The 17,866-nt window shown below is 44.0% G+C and overlaps 2 protein-coding genes across 4 annotated transcripts in view; one reads left to right on the top strand and one right to left on the bottom strand.

Annotated features, from left to right (window-relative positions):
• The window catches only part of LOC140428088 (pyruvate dehydrogenase E1 component subunit alpha, mitochondrial-like), a 28,941-nt gene extending 19,190 nt beyond the window's left edge, over positions 1-9,751 (top strand). The window contains exons 5-11 of the mRNA XM_072514135.1: positions 1,151-1,242; positions 1,417-1,509; positions 2,518-2,673; positions 3,804-3,875; positions 5,447-5,514; positions 8,225-8,333; positions 9,362-9,751. Coding sequence (XP_072370236.1) covers positions 1,151-1,242; positions 1,417-1,509; positions 2,518-2,673; positions 3,804-3,875; positions 5,447-5,514; positions 8,225-8,333; positions 9,362-9,526 — 755 coding nt within the window. The 3' untranslated portion in view covers positions 9,527-9,751. The remainder of the gene's footprint in view (positions 1-1,150; positions 1,243-1,416; positions 1,510-2,517; positions 2,674-3,803; positions 3,876-5,446; positions 5,515-8,224; positions 8,334-9,361) is intronic.
• Positions 9,752-11,714: 1,963 nt separating this feature from the next.
• The window catches only part of map3k15 (mitogen-activated protein kinase kinase kinase 15), a 220,834-nt gene continuing 214,682 nt past the window's right edge, over positions 11,715-17,866 (bottom strand). For all 3 annotated transcript variants that reach the window (XM_072514132.1, XM_072514133.1, XM_072514134.1), the window contains one exon: positions 11,715-12,326. In XM_072514132.1, the coding sequence (XP_072370233.1) occupies positions 12,263-12,326 (64 nt within the window). In that variant the 3' untranslated portion in view covers positions 11,715-12,262. The remainder of the gene's footprint in view (positions 12,327-17,866) is intronic.

Raw genomic sequence — 17,866 nt, 5'->3', positions numbered from 1 at the left:
CCTGGGAACACCGCTTAAGGGCGGCACGGTAGCACAGTGGTTAGCACTGTTGCTTCACAGCGCCTGGGTCCCAGGTTAGATTCCCGGCTTGGATCACTTACTGTGGGGAGTCTGCACGTTCTCCCTGTGCCTCCGTGGGTTTCCTCCCACAAGTCCCGAAAGACGTGCTATTAGGTAATTTGGACATTCTGAATTGTCCCTCCGTGTACCCGAACATGCGCCGGAATATGGCGACCAAGGGCTTTTCACAGCAACTTCATTGCAGTGTTAATGTAAGCCTACTTGTGACAATAAAGATTATTATTATTATTGTCACACCCTGGGGTTCAAGCTGAGAAAAAAAGAACCCAACATTACATGTTGACTATAACTTGTAAGAATGTTGTCACATAGTACAAAATTCAGTATCTTCAAATCATTGGGTGTTTACATTATACAAATATTATTTTCCACTCTCTCAGCACTTGCATCATCTTGTGTTTAACATCATAAGGCCCAAGCATTATTTGTGACTGCTCATGATACTGAAGCAGTGTGAGCCCTTATGCAGCAAGACCTGGACATCATTCCGGCTCGGGTTGATAAGTGACAACTAATTTTGATGCCCCACAAATACCAAACAAGGACCATCTGCAGAAAATGAGATTCTAACTATCTCCCCATTAAGCCCACTTGATTGACATCCCATCCACAAACATTCACTCCCTCCACCACCAACGCACAGTGGCAGCAGTGTGTACTGCAATAGCTCAACAAAGCTCCTTTGACACCTTTCAAACCAGCAACCTCTAAAACCTAGAAGGACAAGTGTAGCAGACATATGAGAACACCAACACCCGCACTTCGCTCCAAGTCACCCACCATCCTAACTTGGAAGCATATTGCCGTTCCTTCACTGTCGCCTGGAACAGTGAAAATCCTGGAACTTCCTCCCATACAGCACTGTGCGTGTACATACACCTCCAGAACTGCAGCGGTTCAAGAAGGCAGGTCATCACCCCCAAAGGCAATTAAGGATGGGCAGCAAATGCTGACCTAGCCACCAAAGCCCACAAATGTGAAAAATGTTTTTTAAAAAAGGGATATTGTGAATATATCATGACTCCTGGTTGTCTATGTTACTCCTGAAAGTGATAACTATTTTCAACAGGTAGACGTGGAGGTTGTGCTAAAGGCAGAGGTGGCTCTATGCATATGTATGGCAACAATTTCTATGGTGGCAATGGCATTGTTGGTGCGCAGGTAAGGATGGATTTATCTATATGATCACACTGGTTCAGAATTTCTTTGGTATAAAATGCTAAGTAGCTTAATTAATGACTATGGAGTAAAGCAGTAACATCCAATTAGTATAATTTTGTGAGATGGAAATGTTTTTGCACAGAAACCTTATTATTCGTTGTTTCTTTGAATTAGGTTCCTCTTGGAGCTGGGATTGCTCTAGCTTGCAAATATTTTGAAAAGGACGAGCTATGTGTGTCTTTGTACGGTGATGGTGCAGCTAATCAGGTAAAGCATGCTTTCCATTCAATTATGTAGTTGTGTAAAATGACAGGTAATAATGCGGTATATCAGCACAAAGAGCAATGTGTCAATACATTATACACTAATATGGCAATAAGACATTGACATCTGGGTAAGAGTGTGGAAATTTTGATTATGACTGACAAAGGCAAGCCAAAATTGCTGACTTCAGCTTTGATTGTAATATGCAATGCACTTTAGAATGCATCGGATAGGTTTATACTAGATCAATTGCAAATCCGAATGTTCAAAAGCGTTAAGTTCTCCAGTTGCTGGAGTGTCCAATCTCTGGCCCCGGAGCCTGATGACCATCTTCGCTACCTAAGAAACTTAGCCTTATGTGAACTTATGCTATTTTTTTCATACGTTATGTGAGCCTGGAGGTTAGTAAAGGCTGTTGACAGTGCTGTTGTCTCAGTATTTGATAAATTGTAAATCAGAAAACAAGATCTGCTTATGTTTGCAATTTGAGGTATATGCAAATTATAGGGATCCATAAACTTGCCATGTGGCTATGAGGTTTACATGTGCACGTTGATACAACCAATGCAATGAAACATGAAAAGCCGAAAATGCTGGAAAATCCCACAGGTCTGGCAGCATTGTGGAGCGTGAAACAGTGTTAATGTTTCATGTCCGTGTGATTCTTCAGAGCTGGACACTTTGGGTGTAAGGGATGCACTGGTGCTTGACTCGCACTGCAGCATTGTTTGGAGACACTCTCAGATGGGGACGGTTTTGTAGAAGTACTCATTGAACTATTTTGTTAATTGTGCAATATTTTGTTTGTTGTTTGAATTTTAGCCAGGTTTTGAAAGAATGCACTTGATGGGTTGATGGATTGCATCCTAAATTTCTCTGGGTAGAATCTTTTGAAGTGGAGCATGGGGCTATGAAAGTGAAGGGACAATGGCACTGGAATATTTAGTCAAACACTTATTATGTCATTAATTCTCTTTCTGCTGCATTTTTATATTGATCTTCACCTTTTAGGGCCAGATCTTTGAAACTTACAACATGGCAATGCTATGGAAGCTACCTTGCATATTTATCTGTGAAAACAACAGATACGGCATGGGTACATCTGTGGAGAGAGCAGCAGCCAGCACTGACTATTATAAGAGAGGTGACTACATCCCTGGCCTGAGGGTAAGATGTCCTTACCCATTCGATAATACTACACAAGCAATATAAATAAAAGACAATTCTTTATGCTGTGTAATACAAATGTTATTCATTTTATACCTAGAATGACAATGTCAGTTAATCCATTACCTAATTACACTTAAAATTACAGAATAGCACATGGGCTCTCAATTTGACAACAAGACTATTGTAAGCAAAGGAAATTATTCTTTAAAATAAAGGGATAAGTTTGCAATGTTTTGTGGCATATAAACTATTCTTTTATTTTCACATTTCTTTTGTTTCCCTTTCATTTAAGCTCACTGTCTCACCAGATGGCGAAATTCCTCTGACAAAAAAATATTTTATCTGACGATGTTTAGTTGCATTATTCAATAAGTAGATTATTTTTGAGATATGGCACTTACTAAAATATGATGGTAATTGTGATATCTCTTTCCTTGGTACCATCAAACTGCATCAAGTGCTGTTGGCTAAGGGCCTAGTTTCAGTCACAATGCAGATGGACACAACTAAAGCCTACATCACAAATAATGCAATTTTCCTGGCTTGAAACATGTCAATAGTTTGGTTGACTCTTAACTGCCCTCTGAAAAGGTCCATTAAGCCATTCAGTTGTCAAGCTCACTATCTTCTTAAGGGCAATTAGGGATGGGCAATAAATACTGGTTTGCCAGTGATAACGTCCTGCGAATGAATGAAAGAATACTTGTAGACATCTTGGATACCATTACGTTCAGTTGGGTAATAGTTGTGCAAAGTGCTGTGCACATTTTTATTTCCTTTCATACAATTTTTGACTTATTATCAAACAGAAGTACATTGATTATCAAAGTACTTTTGTTTTAATTGCCAAGGGCAATGTGGCTTTACAGTTTCTTGGTGCACACTGCCACAAAACAGCAGGATGCCACCCAGAACTGACTGCTTTTCATGTGGCGCACAGCAATTCTAGAAGTGGCAGCCATGCCTACATATTACTGTTTGAAACAGCACTGCTTCTATCTCCTGGCAAAGGAACAACACAAGAAAAAATATGGGGGGGTGGAGGGTGTAGAACAAAATCATTATGATTCTTTTGGGTGTCTGAACAATTGTATCTATGTCATTGAATCAGTCTTATCTGTTTACAGGTCGATGGCATGGATATATTGTGTGTTAGAGAAGCAACAAAGTTTGCAGCAGACCATTGCAGGTCTGGAAAGGTAACCCAAATTGTCATAAGTGGAGTATGTGAACACTACTTAATGTTTTAGTTATAAATGGTTCAATTGTGAGAGTCGTGAAAAAAATTAGACTTCCTATAGTATTCCAGAGAATTCTGTTTAGTGCAGTAAGTCTATAAAAACAACTTCTGGTTGCATGACATGTGGATGTTCAAGAGCAGGTGTGAATAGCATTGCTGCCTCACAGCACTAGGGACCCAGATTCAATTCCAGCCTTGGGTGACTGTCTGTGTGGAGTTTACACATTCTTTCTGTGTCTGAGTGCGTTTCCTCCGGGTGCTCCGGTTTCCTCCGACAGTCCAGATGCGCAGGTTAGGTGGATTGGCCATGCTAAATTTCCCCTTTGTGTCCAAATGTTTAGGTGGGGTTATGGGAATAGGGTGTGGGTTTGTGCCTAGATAGGCCTCCTTCTGCACTGTAGGGAGCCTATGATAAATCTTGTGTGACTTTGTAAATGCTGAGATTAGCTTAGTCGTCTTTAATGCCCACAGCCATCTGTAACTTTTATACCTTGTTGAAATCTAGATAAATGACGAAGAAAAATTACTTTCAATACATTCATTAGGGGCTGAGTCCATTATGCTCTACGGAATAATGTTATATGAAGGTGGAGACCCAAATAGGTAATAAAAGCCAAAATACTGTGGATACTGGAAATCTGAAATAAAAACAGAAAATGCTGTAAAATCCCAGTAGGTCTGACAGCATCTGTGGGAGAGAAACAGTTATGGTTTTGAGTCCGGAATGCTCATATTGGTCATGAAGAGTCATGTTGGACTTGAAACATTAACTCTGTTTCTCTCTCCACAGATGCTGCCCAACCTGATGAGGTTTTTTCAGTATTCTTTTTTTATAAACCAAAACGGGTATCCGAGATAGCTGAGATTTATCTCATTAAAGGATTCAAATGAAATGAAAAATGAAATGAAAATCGCTTATTGTCACAAGTAGGCTTCAAATGAAGTTACTGTGAAAAGCCCCTAGTCGCCACATTCCGGCACCTGTTAGGAGAGTAGCACCATGGACCATTATTGCTATCATTACTTAATTGAGCTACAATAAAATCTTTGCATTCTCTCGTATATCTGTATTTCTTTATACTGACAGGATTTTCTAGAGATGGTTGAATTACATTTGTGTTGCTGGTTGGTTTGAATGATTATAGGCCATAATCACTGCACTATGTAGTCAATGACATTCATCCAGTGATAACTCCCAGATGGCCCTTGGAAAATAAATCAGGATGTTTCATAAAGAGGTTATTTTACAATCTGGAATTAGAATTCCATTGGAAATTAAGAAGTGTGTATGTACTAAGAGGAATTGCAAAGTGAAAATGACCCGATGTTAGGAGAAGGATATATTAGAAGTGATGACAGCAATAAAGTGGCCATACCATTCCAATGGATTATAATGTATGAATCCTTCAATGAGCTGAATGCCTTGTTGCTCTCCCAGGCAACTATTATGCTCTATATCTTCCTCTATATTGGAATGACCATTATTATGAATGGCTTGTTGCTCTGTTAATTGAATTCTAACACTTTCAGGGCCCTATCTTGATGGAACTGCAAACCTATCGTTATCATGGACACAGTATGAGCGATCCTGGTGTCAGGTAAAGATGTGTTGGGTCTGAGTAAAATATTGAAACCCTTGATTATACTGCAAGCATCCACCTCAAATCTGATATTTGCCACAAATCATTCTACAAAAAATTATGCTCAGTGAATCATAGACACCTACACTGAATTGCTTACTCGATTCCAATCATTGAGAGGTTGCAAATTTGTCATTAGCCCTTTTTCTGCTGTTTTGTACCATGTGTACTGAGACCTCTTTCTCCTGCGCCTTTGCTGGGCAGATAAAATAGCTGATGGGATGTTAGAATATTGAAGAATACGGGGTGTCATTCTCCGACCCCCCAGCGGGTCGGAGAATGGCCGTTGGTCGCCGTGAATCCCGCCCCCGCCAGTTGCCAAAGTCTCCGGTACCGGATAATCGGCGGGGGCAGTAATCGGGCCGCGCCGGTTGGCGCCCCCCCCCCCCGCTCGATTCTCCGGCCCGGATGGGCCGAAGTCCCGCCGATAAATTGCCTGTCCCGCTGGCGTAAATTAGAGTACCTATTTACAGGCGGGACAAGGCGGCGTGGGCGGGCTCCGGGGTCCTGGGGGGGGCGCGGGGCGATCTGACCCCGGGGGGTGCCCCCACGGTGGCCTGGCCCGCGATCGGGGCCCACCGATCCGCGGGCGGGCCTGTGCCGTGGGGGCACTCTTTCCCTTCCGCCTCCGCCACGGTTTCCACCATGGCGGAGGCGGAAGAGACTCTCCCCACTGCGCATGCGTGGGAAACTGTCAGCGGCCGCTGACGCTCCCGCGCATGCGCCGCCCCGACATGTCATTTCCGCGCCAGCTGGTGGGGCAACAAAGGCCGTTTCCGCCAGCTGGCGGGGCGGAAATTCCTCCGGCGTCAGCCTAGCCCCTCAATGTTGGGGCTCGACCCCCAAAGGTGCGGAGCATTCCGCACCTTTGGGGCGGCGCGATGCCCGTCTGATTGGCGCCGTTTTGGGCGCCAGTCGGCGGACATCGCGCCGTTTGGGGAGAATTTCACCCCATGTGTGATGCAGAAACAATATTGTTGTTTCATGTCAGAAGATCCCTAGGTACACGTGACAATAAACAAATCCAATCCAATAATTACAAATGTAAAAGGATGCTACTGATAGATTTTGGAAAATACAGAGGGATGTGGTTTAATAAAAGCTTAGAACATAGAACATACAGTGCAGAAGGGCGCAATTCGGTCCATCGAGTATGCACCAACCCACTTAAGCCCTCACCTCCACCCCATCCCCGTAACCCAATAACCCCTCCTAACCTTTTTTGGACACTAAAGGCAATTCAGTGTGGCCAATCCACCTAACCTGCACATCTTTGGACTGTGGGAGGAAACCGGAGCACCCGGAGGAAACCCACGCAGACACTATGAGAACGTGCAGACTCCGCACAGACTGTGACCCAGTGGGGAATCGAATCTGGGACCCTAATGCTGTGAAGCCACAGTGCTAGCTACTTGTGCTACCGTGCTGCCCTTATAAGAAGTACAGTTATGAAATAGGCTGAATGACAGAATTGGCATTTTCCAGCCCCTAAGTTTTCTTTAAATTGCACCAGCAACTTCATAATGAAGGAGATATGTAAACAAGGAATTAATCGATTGAAGAATGGGTTCCTTTGTTTACTGGTCAATGGCTCCACATTTTGTGTGAAGAAAAGTGTGCTTTACATTACGTTCTGATATAGTGCTGTTTGTATTTAGTGCTTTTATTCAATTTGATTTTGAAACGGAGAAGTTGTCTTCTACTAAATTTCAGAATAATACTGGAGGAGGATATTCAGCCCATCAAATCTTTGTTGGACCTTTTGAAGAGTCATTAGTTAATCCCACTCCTCTGCTTTCTCCATATACTTGAAATTTTTTTCTCCTTCATGTATTTATCTAATTGTCCTTTGAAGACTAAATTGAATGTGTTTGCACACCCCATGAGGCAGAGCAGTGCAGCTCCTACCATTTATTGGCATCTTTTAGTCACATTTTATTACTGTATTGAATTTCTACTTGGTAACAGGAGACCTGCAAACAATATTTTGAAATGTAGCCCTTAATGTCAGATCTAAAAGTTGTACTTCAGCGAACCCACTGTTCCTAATGATAATACTACTGGAATGAAATGTCACAGGAAGTTCAGTATTTTTTTAAAAGCTACTCTCAGTCTACCTCTTAACCAGTAATACTAAAATCTAAATTATTGACAAAGACAACTGAGAGGCTCCCATCCAAGTAACTTCTTTAAATGACCATTGGTACCATGGGACACATCTAAGCATATTTTAGCCTCTGCTGGAATAATGTTGTTTTAATGTTGGGGCACTGTGTTTATCCTATGAGTTGAAAATTCTAATTAAGTTGGAACAATTAAGCAATTTGGTAAGTTCAGAAATAACATCTCCATAATTATCCATCCAGTTATTTATTTTGCTTTGTGGCTGCATCAAATCTTTTTTAATCTGCATGATTAGCTCCCCTTCTCCAACAGCTGCATTATTCCTCCTTGGGTAGTCATTTCCTCAGATTAAAGTTCACAAAATAACTTCTAATGAGTGGAGAATTAAATTCACTAAGTTCAAAGACAATCACAAGTATTAAGAATTAAGCTTAAGGCTTCCAAATTATTTCTCTCTTCAGTAGTAAGTTGCAGATATCAGAGAAAAAGTTGAACTGCAGCATGTTGTAAATGAATTATTTTGATTGTTCTTTGATGTTTGTAGTTACCGTACCAGAGAAGAAATCCAGGAAGTGCGAAGTAAAAGTGATCCCATCACCATGTTGAAGGAGAGGATGCTGAACAATAACCTATCCAACGTAGAAGAGCTGAAGGTATGTTCATGTCCATGGCCCTTGCTGGTGAATTGAATGCGACAAATGATCAGATGCATTAAGACTTTGATTTTAGAAGAACACACTGGTTATTTTAACCAGTTGTCTGGTTGGCAAATTTTCCTACATGACTGATTGTACTTCAAAAATGTATTGAGATATTTTTACATGAAAGGCGCTATAAATTCAGACATTATTATAAGCAAGCATTAATTCAGTAGACCCGTTTACTCCTATCAACCTTTCTCCATTTTACTAATTTGTGGAATGGATATTTAGGTTTTGGAGATAGGATGAAACAAGCTAATTTAAAATTATATTTTCCGAATTGGGGGCGAAATTCTCCTACCCGCCCCGCCACATTTCTGCGCCGACCGGCCGGCGGGAGTCTCCGTAACACCGGCCGGTCAATGGGGTTTCCCATTGTGGGGCACCCCCACGCCGTCGGGAAACCCCCGAGCGCCGGCAGAACGGAGACTCCCGCCGGCGGAGAATGACGCCCTGGGTCTTTTGTGCACCCAAGAGTTGTACTGTAATAGGCTTGTACTCATGATCCTTATACTTTTTAAGGCGGAGGTGGATAGGTTGTTGTTCAGCAAGGAAATGGAAAGTTATTGGAAGTAGATGGGAATGTGGAATTCAAAACACACATATCAGCCATGACCTTGTTGAATGGTGGAGCAGGCTGGAGGGGCCCACTGGCCTACTTCTCCTATTTCCAATGCTTGTGTATATATGTTTTTAAAATGGAAATAAACGAAACAAGAAAGAAAATACTGGCCTGCACCTTCTACTGTAGGCTTGGTAGCCTATTTTGCATCGCAATCAGTTTTCCTTCCCGTTAACCGCACTGGCTCCCGCTTCAGAGCTCATTTTGCAAAACTGTGATAGACCAATATCACCCCAATATGTGCATGTGTAGTGAAGTAAGGATCCATCCCCAATGATGCTACTTTTTACTGTTTGGTAGTTCATAGTGTTGGTGGGCAATGTTTCACTTGTCGTTAAGTAAAGCTTGTGTTTTGTAGGAAATTGATGCTAACGTCAGGCAAGAGGTGGAAGAAGGAGCACAGTTTGCCACCACTGACCCTGAACCACCCCTAGAAGAGCTGGCCCACAACATTTACTGCAATGATGCAGCATTCGATGTTCGTGGCACTAACCCATGGATCAAGTATAAATCTGTCTCCTGAAAACAAAAATGTCCTTCGGATCTGTTGCAACACCACGCACATCCTCAGATATGATCTGAAAGTCAGGTTCATAAAAGATAAAACTTTAATGAAACAAAACTGCATATTAAGAAAATTGGTGATTTTTAAATTGAAGGTATTCTTTAAGCTGATCAGAGCTGCTGCTACTTTGGTTGATTGCTGCAGTGTCTGACATCAGTGAAATAAAGGTGTATCTCAAAATTAGATTGCATTGTTTATTTTCCAGAGTCTAATTTAAAGATGAATAAAACGTTGGTAGGTGTTCAAGTTTTTTTTTCACTAGACCTTATCGAAAGCTCCCTCGATTCCAACAAACCTAACAATCAAGGATACTCCTTACTGAACCAGTGCAATGCTTTAAAAAACTGTGGGTAGGATTCTCCGTTAGCCAACGCTGAAATTGGAGCGTGCTATCGTACGGAGAATAGCACCCGATGCCAAAATCGTGGCAGGTGCCGGTTTGACCCCGAATCGCGATGCTCTGCCTCCTCAAATGGCATCAATGCGACACACGCAGTTCCAACACCGTTCGCATATCATTGGTGGGCCTACCCCTGATGCTCAGCCTCCGATGGTCCGGGTTCCCGACGACGCGGTCCACGTGTGCTCTCTCAAATCGTGGACCTGGCATGGTTGCTGCTGAGAGGGACGCACGGACAGTGTCCCGCACCGCCATACTTCACCGATAGTCGTGCCACTGGCCGGGGGGCTTCTGCCAAGGCCAGAGGGAAGTAGTAGGAAGTAGCCAGGAGGTGGGCTGTGGGGTCGGGGTGGACGGGTACGCAATACTATTACCGCAGCCGGCAAGACAGCCATGCAGTTGTCCATGCTGCTGACAGCCCGCTTTAAACCTGGTGCCTTGTGCCCTCTCGTTGACCCTCTCGTGCACACCCCTGGGTGCCCTCTGGCCCCAGCCAACCCATCAGCTGTATGGGCGCTCCAGCACAACCCGTCCCATCCTTTCAGCCCGGATTAGTGTGTTTGTATGGGGTGGATTATTTAAGCGAGGCTGCAGCTCGTCAACCCTGCGGGTGTCCATCCTGGACCCTGCGAATACCACACTGTTTTTCATGGGAATGGATGGTGTTCCATGCAGCATCGGTGCTAGCCCCTCACCGGTAGCAGAATCTGTGAGGGTTTGCCTCCAATTTTTCTGAAGTGGACATTCACGGATTCTCCATTGGCGCCAACACTTAGACTCAGAAACGGAGAATACGGCCGCCCTATATGTACTTTAATGGCCTATGTTATGCAAAGTTATCGCCCTTTTTATCTTATAGCAACTGGAGGAGACCTACACATATAGAATCCCTACAGTGCTGAAGGAAGCCATTCCCATCGCGTCTACACCTACCCCCTGAAGGAAAACTCTACCTCGACCCACGCCCCCAGCCTATCCCTGTAACCACCTAACCCTTCAGACACTAAGGGCCAATTTAGTGTGGCCAATCCACCTAACCTGCACAGCTTTGGATTGTGAACGGAAACCGGAGCACCCGAAGGAAACCCATGCAGACAATGGGAGAAAGTGCAAACTCCTTACAGTCACCCAAGGCTGGAATTGAACCCAGGTCTCTGGCACTGAGGGGCAGCAGTGCTTGCCACCGTGCCGTCCATCTATGAGATTGGGCTGGGTTCTGACTCAAGTCCCAGAAATAGTCTTCCTGCTAACATCAATAACTTTGTTAGTTGGAGAGTCTATAGGCTCAATATGTGCAGAACTGCGCACATCAGGAATTGACGTACAACGGTCATGAACATTGATAGACAGAAAATGCAGTAGGGGCAGTGTGTTTGAATTCCCAATATGCTACAAGTAGTCCTAATGTACTCGAGTCAGGGTTGCATTTAATTTGTAGAATTCCTTTGGTTCAAATGTAAGGGGCTGGTTGGGTACATTTGATGGAGCCTCACGAGACTTAATAATGATCCAGTGCAACACTTTGTGTAAATGAAATGAAATGAAAATCGCTTATTGTCACAAGTAGTCTTCAAATGAAGTTACTGTGAAAAGCCGCTAGTCGCCACATTCCGGCGCCTGTTCGGGGAGGCTGATTACGGGAATTGAACCGTGCTGCTGGCCTGCCTTGGTCTGCTTTAAAAGCCAGCGATTTAGCCCTGTGCTAAACCAGCCCCTGGTTTTGTTTTGAGGGTTGGGAACCTGAGAACATCAGTTCGACAATGTAGAGATGCCAGTACACACAATGATTCAATGTCTCAAATCTTAACTTGATATCCATGGCTAAATTAAGCACAAATCTTAATCCAGGAAACCAACATTTGATTTATTGGTCAAAATACACAACCTGTTTCCTAATTAAAAATGAAACGAGCCGTTCAAAAACCATGGCACTGCCTATCATAGAATGGGAGCTATAATTGAATTGGCACTTAGTGATAGTCTGAAAATACTGTTTAACGGAAGGAGACAAACGGAAGGACTTGTCAGAATGAACCAGCTTATAGTTTAGTTGCTCTTGATTGTTTGCCATTCCCGGATCATTTAGATATCCGCTAAGAGACTATTCTGTGTTGATTCTCAGCATTAATTAGCATTAGAATACACTGTACCCAAGGAGTATGATGGTTGATCTATTACACATACATCAAATTAAATTTCTGCAAAAACAACATCGGCATAATTACTCTGTATAATAGTGGTTTGGTCATTGTGTTATAAAAATATCACTCTGTAATTAGTGTTCTTGCTGTTCGTCAATCCTTGGTTGTTTTCCTGAACTTTAATACACCATTCCAGATTCGGCAAATAGGTCCTCCTCTAAAACATGGAAAAACAGTGTTAGGTCCCAGTCCACAGCTTGTTCGATAGGGCAGAGCATTTAATACAGTTTATCTAACATCCATAGTTGCCACCGACCTGAATTATGGGCAAACTTTATGCATTTCTGGCCTCTATTTGCATAGTTCTTTGCGAGCCTCAAAAGCTTTCTGATTCTCTTGTTATAAAATATTCCCAAAATACGTCGCATGTTCTCTTTTCTGCACATGATAGAGCATGGCACATACAGATACATTCATTGGTCTCTGGGGCTTCTTGGATGGGAAACGTTAGGACTTTGTGCTTGAATACAGTAAAGCATGCCAGGTTTCGGGAGATTTAAAGAGATTGTGGCCTAGTTTCGGGAGCCGTTCGGAGGAGGAGGAGGAGGAGCAGTCTCTGTCAGGGAGAAAACCTGAGAACATCTGAGACCCTCAGAAGGTAAGTGATTTTTACTCATTTTTAATTTTATTACCTTTTCAAATTGTGTGTGTGTGGGGTGGGGTGGGGGGGGGGGGGGGCGGAAACTGAAGTGACATCACAGAAAGGCTGTGACCTGAGTGGCTGGTTGGGAATCTACACTAAATTTAAAAAATTAAGTATTGGTAACTAATTAAACATTACTTAATTATAATTTAGAGGGGTATCTAAGCCAGAGATCGGAGAGTACTATATTTAGCTTTCACATTTATAGTAGAAATCTAGTGCTAGGAAACTTTTAATTTTAATTTACTAATTAATTGACGCAATGTCAGTTAGAGGGGTGCAGTGCTCTGACTGAGATGTGGAAGGTCCGGGAGGCTTCCAGCGTCCCGGATGGCTTCATCTGCAGAAAGTGCACCCAACTGGACCTCCTCACAGACCGCATGGTTTGGTTGGAGCAGCAATTGGATGCACTTAGGAGCATGCAGGTGGCGGAAAGCATCATAGATCGCAGTTATATAAATGTGGTCACACCCAAGGTGCAGACAGAGAAATGGGTGACCACCAGAAAGGGCAGGCAGTCAGTGCAGGAATCCCCTGTGGTTGTCCTCCTCTCAAATAGGTATACCCCTTTGGATACTGTCGGGAGGGATAGCCTATCAGGGGAAAACAACAGCAGCCAGAGCAGTGGCACCATGGCTGGCTCTGATGTTCAGAAGGGAGGGTCAAAGCGCAGAAGAGCAATAGTAATAGGGGACTCTATAGTCAAGGGCACAGATAGGCACTTCTGTTGACATGAAAGAGACTCCAGGATGGTATGTTGCCTCCCTGGTGCCAGGGTTCAGGATGTCTCTGAACGGGTAGAGGGCATCCTGAAGGGGGAAGGCAAATGGGCAGAGGTCGTTGTACATATTGGTACTAACGCCATAGGCAGGAAAGGGCATGAGTTCCTGCAGCAGGAGTTCAGGGAGCTAGGCAGAAAGTTAAAAGACAGGTCCTCTAGGGTTGTAATTTTGGGATTACTCCCTGTGCCACGTGCCAGTGAGGCTAGAAATAGGAAGATAGAGCAGCTAAACAGTGGTGTAGGAGGAAGGGTTTCCGTTATCTGGACCACTGGGAGCTCTTCCGGGGCAGGTGTGACCTATATAAGGGACGGGTTGCATCTAAACTGGAGAGGCATAAATATCCTGGCCTTGAGGTTTGCTAGTGTCAAACTGGAGGGTTTGAACTAGTATGGCAGGGGGTTGGGCATGGGAGCAATAGGTCAGAAGGTGAGAGCATTGAGGGAGAACGAGGGAATAGGGACAGTGTGGCTCTGAGGCAGAGCAGACAGGGAAAAGTTGCTGAACACGGCGGGTCTGGTGGCCTGAGTGCATATGTTTTAATGCAAGAAGTATTACGGGTAAGGCAGATGAACTTAGAGCTTGGATTAGTACTTGGAACTATGAAGTTGTTGCTATTACAGAGACCTGGTTGAGGGAAGGGCAGGATTGGCAGCTAAACGTTCCAGGATTTAGATGTTTCAGGCGGGAGAGAGGGATGTAAAAGGGGTGGCGGAGTTGCGCTACAGGTTAGGGAGGACATCACAGCTGTACTACGGGAGGACACCTCCGAGGGCAGTGAGGCTATATGGGTAGAGATCAGGAATAAGAAGGGTGCAGTCACAATGTTGGGGGTTTACTACAGGCCGCCCAACAGCCAGCGGGAGATAGAGGAGCAGATAGATAGACAGATTTTGGAAAAGAGTAAAAACAACAGGGTTGTGGTGATGGGAGACTTCAACTTCCCCAATATTGACTGGGACTCACTTAGTGCCAGGGGCTTAGACGGGGTAGAGTTTGTAAGGAGCATCCAGGAGGGCTTCTTAAAACAATATGTAGACAGTCCAACTAGGGAAGGGGCGGTACTGGTCCTGGTTTTGGGAATGAGCCCGTCCAGGTGGTAGAAGTTTCAGTAGGGGAGCATTTCGGGAACAGTGACCACAATTCAGTAAGTTTTAAAGTGCTGGTGGACAAGGATAAGAGTGGTCCTAGGATGAATGTGCTAAATTGGGGGAAGGCTAATTATAACAATATTAGGTGGGAACTGAAGTACCTAGATTGGGGGTGGATGTTTGAGGGCAAATCAACATCTGACATGTGGGAGGCTTTCAAGTGTCAGTTGAAAGGAATTCAGGACCGGCATGTTCCTGTGAGGAAGAAGGATAAATACGTCAATTTTCGGGAACCTTGGATAACGAGAGATATTGTAGGCCTCGTCAAAAAGAAAAAGGAGGCATTTGTCAGGGCTAAAAGGCTGGGAACAGACAAAGTCTGTGTGGAATATAAGGAAAGGAGGAATGAACTTAAGCAAGGAGTCAGGAGGGCTAGAAGGGATCATGAAAAGCCATTGGCAAATAAGGTTAAGGAAAATCCCAAGGCTTTTTACACGTACATAAAAAGCAAGAGGATAGCCAGGGAAAGGGTTAAAAGCAAGAGGGTAGCCAGGGAAAGGGTTGGCCCACTGAAGGATAGGCAAGGGAATCTCTGTGTGGAGCCAGAGGAAATGGGCGAGGTACTAAATGAATACTTTGCATCAGTATTCACCAAAGAGAAGGAATTGGTAGATGTTGAGTCTGGAGAAGGGTGTGTAGATAGCCTGGGTCACATTGAGATCCAAAAAGACGAGGTGTTGGGCGTCTTAAAAAATGTTACGGTAGATAAGTCCCCAGGGCCTGATGGGATCTACCCCAGAAGGAGGCTGGAGAGGAAATTGTTGAGGCCTTGACAGAAATCTTTGGATCCTCACTGTCTTCAGGTGATGTCCCGGAGGACTGGAGAATAGCCAATGTTGTTCCTCTGTTTAAGAAGGGTAGCAAGGATAATCCAGGGAACCACAGGCCGGTGAGCCTTACTTCAGTGGTAGGGAAATTACTGGAGAGAATTCTTCGAGACAGGATCTACTCCCATTTGGAAGCAAATGGACGTATTAGTGAGAGGCAGCATGGTTTTGTGAATGGGAGGTCGTATCTCACTAACTTGATAGAGTTTTTCGAGGAGGTCACAAAGATGATTGATGCAGGTAGGGCAGTGGATGTTGTCTATATGGACTTCAGTAAGGCCTTTGACAAGGTCCCTCATGGTAGACTAGTACAAAAGGTGAAGTCACACGGGATCAGGGGTGAGCTGGCAAGGTGGATACAGAACTGGCTAGGCCATAGAAGGCAGAGAGTAGCAATGGAAGGATGCTTTTCTAATTGGAGGGCTGTGACCAGTGGTATTCCGCAGGAATCAGTGCTGGGACCTTTGCTGTTTGTAGTATATATAAATGATTTGGAGGAAAATGTAACTGGTCTGATTAGTAAGTTTGCAGACGACACAAAGGTTGGTGGAATTGTGGATAGCGATGAGGACTGTCAGAGGATACAGCAGGATTTAGATTGTTTGGAGACTTGGGCGGAGAGATGGCAGATGGAGTTTAATCCGGACAAGTGTGAGGTAATGCATTTTGGAAGGTCTAATGCAGGTAGGGATTATACAGTGAATGGTAGAACCCTCAAGAGTATTGAAAGTCAGAGAGATCTAGGAGTACAGGTCCACAGGTTACTGAAAGTGCAACACAGGTGGAGAAGGTAGTCAAGAAGGCATACGGCATGCTTGCCTTCATTGGCCGGGGCATTGAGTATAAGAATTGGCAAGTCATGTTGCAGCTGTATAGAACCTTAGTTAGGCCACGCTTGGAGTATAGTGTTCAATTCTGGTCGCCACACTACCAGAAGGATGTGGAGGCTTTAGAGAGGGTGCAGAAGAGATTTACCAGAATGTTGCCTGGTATGGAGGGCATTAGCTATGAGGAGCGGTTGAATAAATTCAGTTTGTTCTCAGTGGAACAACGGAGGTTGAGGGGCGACCTGATAGAGGTCTACAAAATTATAAGGGGCATAGACAGAGTGGATAGTCAGAGGCTTTACCCCAGGTTAGAGGGGTCAATTACTAGGGGGCATAGGTTTAAGGTGAGAGGGGCAAGGTTTAGAGTAGATGTACGAGGCAAGTGTTTTACACAGAGGGTGGTGGGTGCCTGGAACTCGCTACCGGAGGAGGTGGTGGAAGCAGGGACGATAGTGACATTTAAGGGGCATCTTGACAAATACATGAATAGGATGGGAATAGAGGGATATGGACCCAGGAAGTGCAGAAGATTGTAGTTTAGTCGGGCAGCACGGGCTTGGAGGGCCGAAGGGCCTGTTCCTGTGCTGTACATTTCTTTGTTCTTTGTTCAAGGTCCACCTGCTGATTGAGAGATCAAGCTTCCAATTTTTCTGATGGTTCAAGACTTTGTGTCCACATGTACCAAGTGGTCTTAAAAAGGATCTTCATCTCCCTTGCCTGGTTACTGCTGAATCTGAAATCCACATATGCTCGTCACAATGACTGCCTATGTCATCCTCTGTAACATAATTCAGTTCTGTCCCTGTCTCAGCTCAGCTTCTGAACTGAGTAGTCTGTTAAAAACCTAGTTAAAGTTCATTCAACAAGATGTAACTTAGTCAAAGGCTTTTACATCAAAACTGAGTAAAGAATGTAAGTTCTCTCACATTCAGTGAAGATTTGATAATGGTGTAGAATTAATGACAGATTTCCACCTTTAACTGCACATGTGAACTCCACAGGTTGCTTTCAGAGGAGTAGTTCTAGTGAATGTTGGCAGTCACCATTGTTACTATGACAAAACCTAGGTCAGGAAGTTGCAATGAGGATAAATGGAAGGTGCTGGCTTTGTTTAACTTCTGTTTCTTAATGCTGTGGAATCTGGACATTCCCAGCCAGTAAAAGGAAGATTCCTCCCCCCTCCTCAGTGTAATCCATTCCACTTCAAAGTGACCTGCAGACGACAAGCAATCGTTCATCAGCATCTATTTGACCAAGCAGCAGACGACTGATTGTGTGAGGAAACTGTTTCAGCCTCTTTAATGATTTTGGATTTTGCTTGCAGTACTCTATCTGGAAGTTCATTCCATACACCAATTATTCTCTGTGGAGAGTTTATGCATGTCCTTTTGCCATATTCTCATGGTTTGTTTGAAGTGCTTTCCTTTTCCATGTTGCTAACCATTTTATGTACACTTCCTGACAACACAA

The sequence above is a fragment of the Scyliorhinus torazame genome, chromosome 8 (assembly GCF_047496885.1).
Source record: "Scyliorhinus torazame isolate Kashiwa2021f chromosome 8, sScyTor2.1, whole genome shotgun sequence".
In the NCBI taxonomy this organism is placed as follows: Eukaryota; Metazoa; Chordata; class Chondrichthyes; order Carcharhiniformes; family Scyliorhinidae; genus Scyliorhinus; species Scyliorhinus torazame.
This window is presented reverse-complemented; position numbering and strand designations above follow the sequence as displayed.